General features: G+C 41.8%; 1 protein-coding gene across 1 annotated transcript; it reads left to right on the top strand.

Moving 5' to 3' along the window:
* Window positions 1-235: 235 nt before the first annotated feature.
* CSUI_010392 (uncharacterized protein) lies at window positions 236-11,126 on the top strand (the record flags this gene model as incomplete). Its single annotated transcript, XM_068070496.1, has 8 exons — window positions 236-476; window positions 1,109-1,272; window positions 2,336-3,277; window positions 4,265-5,110; window positions 6,016-6,810; window positions 7,638-8,498; window positions 9,203-10,109; window positions 10,960-11,126. Coding segments are annotated over exons 1-8 (4,764 nt in total), but the record flags the coding sequence as incomplete, so codon positions are not given.
* Between the last annotated feature and the right edge of the window lie 77 nt (window positions 11,127-11,203).

The following is an 11,203-nucleotide window of genomic DNA, read 5'->3' as shown; positions in this document are numbered from 1 at the left end:
AGATAGATTAAAGATAGATAACGTCTGGTCTGCTTTTGCACCTCCCCCCTCTATGTCTATGTATGAAATGTCCATGTTACTTTGTGGAAGCTCTCAGTATTGAAACTTGTTTCCAATATGTATATGTGTACGACTATTTAGATCTATTTATCTATCTATCTATCTATTTATCTATCTATCTATCTGCCTATTCATTCATGTTGTATATACGTGTGTATGTATGGTTCTTCTTTAGCGCTTAGAAGAAGGCTTGTCAGCAGGAGGTTCTTCTTCTTCTTCGTCTTCTTCGAGTCGGCCGTCCAGTCCTCCTGGGCTAGGCTCTTCGCCTCTTCAGAAATCTGATCCTAATGCAACTACAGGAGGCCGTTTTACCTACCCGAGCCTCCTTCATCTTATGCTGAGAGATACGGAGATTGATCTCTTCACACAGATGCAAAAGTCTTTCTCTCTTGTCGAAATGTCTTCTACTGTACAAGGTAAATACCACGGCAATCATGTATTTATATATATATATATATTATGCGTATGTATATGTACATAAATACATTCATACCTAATACATACTCCTGCATACTACATACAGATACATACATACATACAGATTCGGTCATCATACATATTCATACATACTACTTAATCCCTATTCATACATACTAAGTCATACATATTCATACATAGTACATAATACATGCATACATACATAAATACATATCTACGTGCATACATAGGTATGGCATATAGATACATATCTATGTGTCTATACATGTATACATCCACACCGCGAGGTTTCTAGATACAAGCAGGGGTATGTCGGTATGCCATGAAGACTTCCACCCTAAACTCTTTCTCTACATCTCCTCCTCTTCTTCTTCTTGAAAAGCTTCTCGCCTGTTTTTCTCCTTCTCATATGAAGATAGAGATTCTCGTGGCTAAGCTCCATCTCTTCAACGTCGCCTTCTAGAAGCGGCTATGCGTGTTGCCTACCTTTCAGTGTCTCTCCAGCTCCGTACATATCCGTCAAGAAAGACATGATAGTCGCGACCTCGCCTGTGATATTTCACTTTTCTTCTTTACTTATGAACCTCTTCTTTTTCTGTCTGCGATGCAGGTGGCTTCGAGGATTCGGGTGTACCTACAGTAGGAGGGCTAGGGAGATGGGCAGTGACGCATGTGCATGCAAGCCTAATGGAGAAGATTTGGCTTGTCCTACGTACAGTGCACGCCCTCTTCTCTTCTCTACCTCCTCTTCACTTTGCTGATCTTGTCGCCGAGGTATACAAGAGTCCTTCTCGACCCGTTCTTTCTTCTACTTTTCTTTCTTCTTGCTTTCATAATGGCGTTCTCTTAGAGAACTGTCTTTCTGTCTGTATACCGGGAGGGACATATTGCCTTTTTCTTGCTTTATCTGCCTATCTATCGAGCTGTCTATCTCTCTTCGAGGCGAGATGAAAAGCTAGATACATAGACATCTAGGAAAAACAGACATCTACATACGTGTATAGATATATATATATATATATAGATATATGTATATAGCCAGGTGTACTGTAGATACATGGGGACACACCTTATAGAAAGAAGAGAGGCAGATAGGCATGCACATACACCTACATACATAGGATTGAAACACATGGACTGAAGAATGATAGATGGATGAATTACACATACATTACAGATAGAGAAATAGAGGGACGATAGATAGGTACATAGATAGGTAGACAGATCAAAGATACATAGATAGACTGGAGATACATAGATAGGTGAATGTATGACAATGAAAATATATACATATATACATACATGTGTGTGTATGCAGATGCACATATACGTATGTATATATATGGGTATATATATATATATGTGTTACCTTGGTCGTGTCCGCACTGCGTTGTCAGCATCGTGGTCGTCGTTTTGCATGCGGATGGACTGGATTTTCTTGCACGACGGCGAAGCCGTTAAGAAGAAGAAATTTTCTTTTATTTCTCGGCGTCCCTCGACATTTACATTCTGTCCTTTCTTCTCTTCAAACTTCCTTGACTCTCCTTAGTTGAGGTGTATGTACACTCAAGGCCTCATAGCATCTCATTTACCACAAAGGCGCTTCTCTCTCACACATAAAGAGCATGTAGAAAAGAAGAGTCGTACATAAAGACTAAAGAAGAGAAATGAGCCTGATCTCCTATCAAACCGAAAGATCGGACTTTATCTCCTCCTGTTCGATTCTTCTTTCTCTTCTTTGTCTTTTTGAATGGTTTACATCCACGTCATCGTCATGATCCTTTTCTTTCTTCTTCATAAGTTTGCTTTCTTCTTTTTCTCGGAATGTTTCCTTCAGATCGTCACAGGCTCTACACCTGGAAAGACTTATCGCACTTCTCCTTCTCCATCCTCATCATCTTGCTCTCCCTCTTCTCTCCCGCAGCACCCGCAAGAAGGTCGCCGCTCTTCCACTTTCTTCTCTCGCCCCAGCTCTTTACAAGGACAGAAGGACATGCAGAGATCTGCAGCACCGGCGATCCCTACGCGTAGTCAATCGAGAGGAATAGGAGGGGCTCTTTCAGCTACGGAGACTTTAATTAAGATGAAAAATGAGAAGTTTCTTGAACTAAGTCGATTGGATCCTTTACGGGCTCGAGCGCTTCTTCTGAATGAGAGAGTGATCGAAGCACAGAGAAGGAATAGGAAGCTTGCTCGTGTGCGAGTTTTAAGGGATCAAGCAAGATTCGTAGACTATGAAAGACTCTTTTCTTTTCGCTCCCTTTCTCTAAGACCTTTTGATCTGGAAGATATCTTCGTCGATCATGAAGAAGGAAAAGAAGACATCGAAGAAGAAGAAAGGGAGGGAAAGAAAAAGAATGCGAGAGAAGAAGAAGAAGAAAATCGGAGAACATTAGGAGAGAAGACTTCTACAGCACCTACACATGGAGGTGTCTATACAGCTCCCCCCCAGATATCCAGCAGTCATGCACGTCATCGTCAAACGTCGTGTCGTTCACTCGCTTCTTCTTCTTCTTCGCTGTCTTCTTCAGCATGGCGATTAAGAGCTTGTCTTCTTGCAGACATGAAAGGAGGAGAGGAGAAAGTGCTAGAAATCCACAAACTCGTGAATGGGTTCATAGGGATTGACGAACTTTTCACAGCTCCCGTGAACTCGGAGACAGATGAGAATGATCTCTACAGTGGTCGCTTCTATTCTCTTGCTTTTCTTATAGAAGCAGGCGTGAAAGAGCTTCTACGTGAAGTCGATACAGATTACCATACACCCTGGGATGCCGAGGTAGGAGAACAAGGAGGAAGAGGAGGCGGTCGAGACTACACTTCTCTCTTTCTTTCTCTTCCTCTCTTGCTCCATTTCTCTCTCTCTCTCTCTGTTTATAGCTGTAGATTCATGGATTACGTATACAGGAGATGTGAGTAGAGGTGTAAGGTATGAAAAGGTTCTCTTGGGACTCATGGAAGAAAGGGCAGTCCGTCGATCCCGTGAGCTGCGAGGGCCGGGAGAGGGTTTGTATACCCACATACATACACCTGTATTTCGAAGCACGTATATATATATAAATATATATATATATATGTATGCGGACATACAGAGAGTGTGAGTAGGTAGATGATTCATCTTTATTGTATGAGGGGAATAGGAGCGTCAGTGAAGATTTCTCGTGGAGTTTGAAAGGATTTTCCTAGGTCTCGAGCGCGGCAGAGTGCTCTTTCTCACCTTTCTATATCTTTATCTCTTTATACGTGTAGAAACTCCGCAGGCTTGTTAAGATGTGCGTAGTGTCAAAATCGGTACACACCGGGTGTATGTACAGCTCCATGCTTCTTGGCTATGCTTCAAATACGTCTGCTTACTCAATGTCTCTTATGAGACAAGACACGAGGGAGACAAAACAGCTGTATCAATCTTCTCTAGATTCGTCTAAGTTACTACTATCTATTCTCAAACAGAGGACAGTTAGGTTAAGAATAGATAGATCAATAAGAGATAGACTAAGATAGATACATGAAAGATAGACAAATCAAAGATAGATAGATAGATTGGAGATAGATAGATAGATTCAAATAGACTCCGTACAGATCCCTACTCTGGAGGGATTTCTGAGAAGCCTTCAGTGCTTCCCGTTATTCTCTTCTCTTTGTTCTCCAACTGCATACCTTTATCTCCCTTTCTCTATCTCTTTGCTTCTCTTTCATTTTTCTCTCACTCTTTCTCTTCTTGTGCATTCCGTCTCTCTCTGTCTCTGTGTGTTCGTTCTTCCGTCAGCTTCTCTTGGATTTGATCGCATGGATCTTCGCTTATGAAGTGACCTATTTCAAAGGGGTGAATCGCCTTCGCCTCCTTCAGAAGCAAAGACAAAAGCTCTCTTCTTCTCAGTCACGTATGAAAGAGGAATCCTCTTTTTCTACCATTTCCTCTTCTTCACAGGAGAAGAATAGCGGAGTTATGTCAGGAAGTCGTAGTCTGATAAGAGAGGCCTCATCGATCATTCTTTTAGATCGTATCGATATGATCTTTTGCTTGCAGGGGTTCGAGACAGCTCTCATTCAGCAGTTTATCACGGATAGTCTTCATAAAGCAGTCAAGATACAAGATCTTTCACGGAAATCACGTCCTATGCTACGTACGGCTCTTCAGTGCATGCGCCAGCTACTTCGCTTACTTCAGGTGCATATACACTCGAAGAAAGAAGACATTGTTGAAGCCGTGAAAGCTCAGTTATCTTCATGGATAGGTCGCGGGATTATCGGCGAAGTCGCCTATGTAATGAAGTGCTATAAGGCAAGTAGCTTTGAACCAGAGGTCTTCCTCTATGCCTTAGAGATTTCTCTAGTGTATATACAGCTCATTCAAGCGTTTGGAGGAGAAATTGAAGTCCTCGGCCTAGGAAAGAATGGCTTAAGAATGGCGAGCAGAAAGAAAGATCCTAAGATGGTAGGGAGAAGTGCCGGCGATGATCTAATGGGGGGAGATGACGAAGAACTCCCACACAACTTTCCTCTACATGGAGACGGTACAGAAGGAGGAGGGAGTTGGAGTAGGAAGGTAACTGTTGACGACGTCGTAAGAGAATTCATGAAAGGCGAAATTATCTCTCAATGCATGCACCTGGTAAGTTCACCAGAAGGGCTGAACCATTCGACAATTGAGAGAGAGAAAGAAAAAAGAATCTGAAGAAAGAAGAAAGGAGAGAAAGGAGAGAGAGATCGTATGATGGATACAAAATCTTGAAGACCTTAGTGATACTCGATAGATAAGAAGAGAGCATGGAGAAAGACAAATGACAAGAGAGAGAAAGGAAAAGAAGAAGAAAAATCCTAAAGAGGACAAGATTTGTTCTTTCTTTTTCTTTTCTATGAGGGTGACCGTCGTCCTGTGTATTCTCCAAGTAGTAGTCATCATGCTAAATCTCTATACACGGAGAGAAAGAAAGAAAGAAAGGGTGTATTGAAAGAGGAGTGTACGTACACTCTCTCTCTCCCTCTCTATGCTGCCGATATGAGACTACTCGATCTAATCCTAACATCTGCATCACGTGGCTTTATAGACTCTCTCTCTATATATATATATATAAGCTTGTCTACACGTTAGGCCACTGTATAATTAGAGAGAGAGAGATGTGTGTATCTGTACATCTATAGAATCGTCATAGTGCATGAAGGTATCAAGCTGCATGTGTTGGGCATCTTAAGATCACCAACACGAAGAAGATGGAGGAATACCACCTTCTCTCTACCCCCCTATCTGTCTTCAATCTGTCTCGCTGCTGCTTCATCTCTCTCTCGATTCATTTATCTATCTAGCTACCTTCCTATTTTCACCTTTCTAACTGTCTTTCTCTCTGATCATCCATCTATCTCTCTCCTTGCCTCTCTCTCTACCAGTCTATTTCTTTCTTGTCATCTCTGCATCTTAATACCCCTGTCTCTCTCTCTTTCTGTATCCCTCAATATCTCTCTCTCTCTCTCTGTGTCTCCCTTGTTCCTTGTTTTCTCTGTCTCTCTTTGGCTTGTCAGCTTTCGAACTTCCTGATGAATCCCGTGGCGATCAATTCCGCTCTTATCTCCTTCTTCGAATATGTTCTCCAGTATAAGAATAAGAGGCCTGAGAATATCTGTCTTTTCTTCGATCTTTCCTACTTCCTTATCTTTCAACAAGTCTTAAATACGCCACCTCAATCCCGATGTGACCCCCGTTTCTCATGGATCATCGATTTCTCTGAATCGATTGTCGAGGCCTTCTTCTGTCTCTGGGGTGGAGAGGAAGAAGAAGAAGGTCTACTGAGAAGAGACCATGGAAGCATCGGAAGAGAAAGTCTTTCTTCTCCCTCGAAAGCAGGGGACGAGAATAAAGAGACAAGATCTAGTGTAGGAGATATGGGCACTTGTCATCTTTCTGCTGAACTAACGAAGGAAAGAAAAAGAGGAGGAGAAGAAGAGCAAGGTCGTACCTATAGAGAGGCGAATGCTTTTCTTCCTATTGAGCTGCTCTTCTCGAAGAAGAAATCGACATATACAGGCAGGGGGGGAGAAGGCGGTGGTGTGTTGGATTTCTTTTCGCCTGTATCAGACGGCTCGCTTCTCTCTGTCTATACCAACTATGAAGAAGGCTCCGACGCTAAGGTTCTCCAACATATGAATCGACAGGTTCTCGAGAAAGGCTTCTCAAATCCTATCGATGCTGTCGGAGATTGTCGAAGAGAACTCGAAGAGCAATACGGCGGATATAGAGGAGGGGGAGGTGGACGTGCAACTAAGTTTGATCCACATGAAGATGAAATTCTCCTTAGAGAATATATGATCTACAGAGATGTAAGGCCTACCTATGAACCTATATACGATCTGTATAGATGTATGACCCACGTATAAACCTATATATGATCTATAGAGATGTAAGATCCACAAATGAAGCTAGAACACTCTGCTTTGCTTCTATTCCACAATGGAGAGAGGCGATCTATCTCTTGACTTCTCAGTTCAACTTGGAAAGTCCTTTCTTTGTTTATAGCCTCGTGCGGGGTGCAGGTGTACAGACACCTGTATCTCGATCGATGAATAAATCATACAGGCATGTTCCCCCCAGTCTTCTATAGTACAAGGTACACATGCCTATATATATATATATATATATATATGCGTGGTAGATATACACATGGACGTATACATATATATATATGTATAGGTACGGGCGTTATCGGAGCTCTCTCTCCATACGCTTGACGTGTTTCAGTCTTTCGTGTCTATGACTACATGTACATATGAATGTATGTCTGTCTATGGAATATATATGTATGTGTATATATATATATATATATGAATGTATGTCTGTCTATGGAATATATATGTATGTGTATATATATGTCTATACATACGTATGTAAGAACGTTGTATATGTGTGTGTGTGTATGTGTGGATATTTCCCGTTTCTACATGAGGCCTGACTCTATGGCCGTGCTACTCTCTCTTCCCCTCCATTCACTTATGTATAGAGATGTTTCTATGTATCTACCTCCCTATCTACCTGTTTATCTATCTCTCTGGTCATCTTTATTCTCCTCTACACACATCATTACCTGTCTTCTTCTGTTTCTTCTACTTTCCCTATCTTCTTCTTCTTCTTTTTTGTCTTTACTCTGTAGATCAATCATTGGGATAGATACATCGCGACGACCCTCGGTAAGACAGCGAAAGCCGTGCGTAAGCGCCTCCAGCAGATCTATCTCTCCCATCCGGAGCGTCTACCTCCTGACTTTTCTTCTTCGAGCCGTGACTTCGTAGACGAAGAAGAAGATGATGATGATGATGAGAGAGACCCAGGCCTTGTATCTTCTCCGTCAAAGCATAGATCTTCTTCTCTCTCTGGTTCTGAGAGAGATGAGAGCGATCCTACTATCTCTTCTTCCTCTCTTCGTCCGACTGACTTCTTCTCTTCCTTCTCTTCGCCTTTGTATGCACCTAGAGAAGCTTTAAGTTCTCTTCCGCCTTTGCTTCGAGCTGTGGTAGCCTTCTGGGGCCTCTGCCTACGAAGAAAGGCTTGCAAAGGGGTGGTATCCTCCTCGTACGATGGATATGAAGAAGTCGAAGAAGACCACGAGAATCTCGGCTATATCAATCAGCAGGTGAAACTGTTTCTAGAAGGTCTCACGAAGAATTTCCAAGATGCATGCCGCTTACGGCAGGTCATGATGTGTGAAGAAGAAGAAGAAGGACAGCCACCGAGAAGAAGTCTCGGTATCATGAAAGAAGACGTGACTGTAGAAGATACAACAGACGCAAAGGAGATTTCTCTTGATCTTCTCGATGGAGAAGAATTCGCACATCTTATGCATGCAATGGGCGCTGAAAAAAAGAAATGGAGAGAAAGAAAAGAAGGACAACACCAAGAAGAAGAAGAAGAAAGCGAGGGAGCGACTGTATGGATTATTTCTTCTTCCGTTCCTCAGGAAGTTCTAGAAGCTTCTGTACGACGTCTACACGAGCTCAGTCAACTTCAAAAAGAAGTAAGAAAGAAAGAAAAGGTGGATGAATGAATGATACTTTCCCGATGTATATACGAGACATGTATATATAGCATATACAATATATATATATATACATATATATATTACGTATATACGCTACGGGTCTCCATTCGGTTTTGTACATACTGTCTGCACATACGTAGATATCTATCATCATTCATTCGTATATATATATATATGCATATACCATGTATATATATATATATATATGCATGTATATCTGTCTATATGTATGGATGTCTAGCGCATGAAAGACGAGTGACTTTAGTTTCTACAGACGTCACCCCACGATGGAGAGAAGACGAAGTCTCACGTGGCTCACTACTACCATACATAATTCTATCTCCCCTATCTTCAATTTATCTATCTATCTCTCTTTCAGAGATCTGCCTATCTATCTAGCTACCCGGCTAGCTGTGGTCTGTCTCCTGAATTCATCTTGCCTGCGCGCGTATACGAAGGATAGACACATAGATAAAACATACAAGGGAACATACGTGTACATGGAGCCTTTCACATGAGCGTGGTGTATATACACCCCTGTATGTCTGTATACATATATGCATACAGTAACGTGAGTTGAGATATACTTATTCATTCATAGCGTCATCTCGATCGATTGAACTCTATCTGCTGACTTCTTGCGACTCCTTTTTCCCGCTTCTTTCTTTCCTTGTGTATAGGAGATCGAGGAGATGGCGTCGGAGTGTATTCATAAAGCTCTTGAAGAGAAGAGAAAGAAAGATAGAAGAAACAAGGAAAAGCAGAGACGTATACCTCGGCGTCCTTTCGTCTTCAACTCCGCAGCTCTAGCCGAAGCTCTCTTAAACTTCCGACTTCATCTACAGAAGTATCTTGAAGAAAAAGAAGAAGAAAAGAAGGAAGAGACATCTTCTTCTTCTTCTTTTGCTTCTCACTCGTCAAGTGCAAAAGATCCGCTTTTCTATCAAGATGGAGAGAAGAGAAGTGAAGAAAAAGGAGAAGAAGGGACATCTCACAACAAGCTGTTCCATGACTCTTCTTCTTCGTCTTGTGATTTAAGGCGTTCTAAAGAAGATAAAGAGGAAGACCAAGAAGGAAAGAAGAAGATCATGTCCGGGGGTGGAGAGGGAATGGAGGAGGAGGAGGAAGAAGAAGAAGAAGAGGCTTCCTCTTCTTTCTCATCTGTAGAGAGAGGTGTTATGGATGATCTTCTTAAGATCTTCAAAGACGCGTCCGATCGACTTCCTTTCGAGAGAGAAGAGCGAAGAAAAGAAAAAGAAACAAGAGACAAGGACGTCAAGGGAGGTCAAGAAGAAGACGAAGAAGAAATGAAGAAGCAGAAGAAGTCTCATGGCGGTGCCGATGCAAAAGGAGGAAGAGAAGAAGAAGAAGAAGAAGGTCTGTGTCTCAAGATCGAAGATCTCTCCTGGTTCGATCAACAAGGAGAAGCAGAGCAAAGAAAAGAAGACAAGGAGAACAAAAGAAGACGAGAAAGAAAGATAGATGGAAATCTCGTCGAGTCGAAGGCATTCCGACGTCTTCTCGTTGCGATGGGGTGCTTTAGAGATTCCTTACGTCAAGGAGGGGAGGTAGACCAACAGCTAAAAGGTACCTAAGCATTCTACATTATCTGCATATCCATAACTATATGTATATGCATATCTCTATGTAGATAGAGATATCTATATATCTATTCATAGACGCAGAAGTAAACATCGAGGTAGAGTCTATATGTATACGTGTGTATGTGGGTCTTCTTCTCCGTAGAGGTGCGATGAATAACCTATCCTCAGATAGACATCCAAATACATATCCATAAAGATATACACATATATATACATATATCTATAATAGACAGATACATACTTATATGTATAGATATGCATATCTACATATATGTCTTTGTATGTATGTATATATATATATATGTGGAGTGGATGTATGTACAGTAGGTAGGAGAGTTGTTTAGTGAGAAGGAGAGAAGGAAGAAGAAGACAAGATCAAGAGGCACGGATCAGAACATGATGAAAATGAGGATCTTCTCTCGCCTTTTCACATGCCTTTGCATTCTCATCCTCTCTATCTACCCCCCCCACGGGCCCCTTTCTCAACATTTTATGCTAATAGCACGTCAAGAAGACGGTCTTTTTCTTTTCTCTTCTTGTTGGCACTTTTGCTATCTCTCGTGAAGAAGCGGAGAGCGAGAAGAGAAAGACATCGACACAGAGAGATCTATGAGTGAATAATTAACACGATGCTTAGATCTCTCTTTTCTCCGATCTATCTATCTATCTATCTTTCTGTCTCGCCTTCATCGTCTTTCTCTATCTCTCTCTCTATCTCGGTGTCTCTTTCTTTCTATCTGTCTGTGTATCTACCTCGCCTTTTGTCTTTCTCTAACTCCCCTGATGTGAATAGGTTTTTCTTCTTTTCTGCATTGTCCCTGGTGTCGCTTCAGCTGATAGAGAAGGAGAAGAAGAAGAAGGAGAAAAGACAGAAGGAAAGAGAAGAAGCTCTTCTTCTTCAACTTCGATTCTCAGGTGGCAAATACCCCTCGATGTGGATGACGAAATTTTTGCAGATCGTGTAGCTGCGCTTGGAAACTTCCTCACCAAAGATGTCGATGTAAGACCAACCCTACAATCCTTTTCTCTCTTTCTCTTTCTCTCTCTTTCTTTCTTTCTATCTCTCTTTCTATCTCT

This window comes from Cystoisospora suis (genome assembly GCF_002600585.1).
Source record: "Cystoisospora suis strain Wien I chromosome Unknown contig_7322, whole genome shotgun sequence".
In the NCBI taxonomy this organism is placed as follows: Eukaryota; Apicomplexa; class Conoidasida; order Eucoccidiorida; family Sarcocystidae; genus Cystoisospora; species Cystoisospora suis.
Note: the sequence above shows the minus strand (reverse complement) of the source record. Positions and strands in the feature narration are given on the sequence as shown.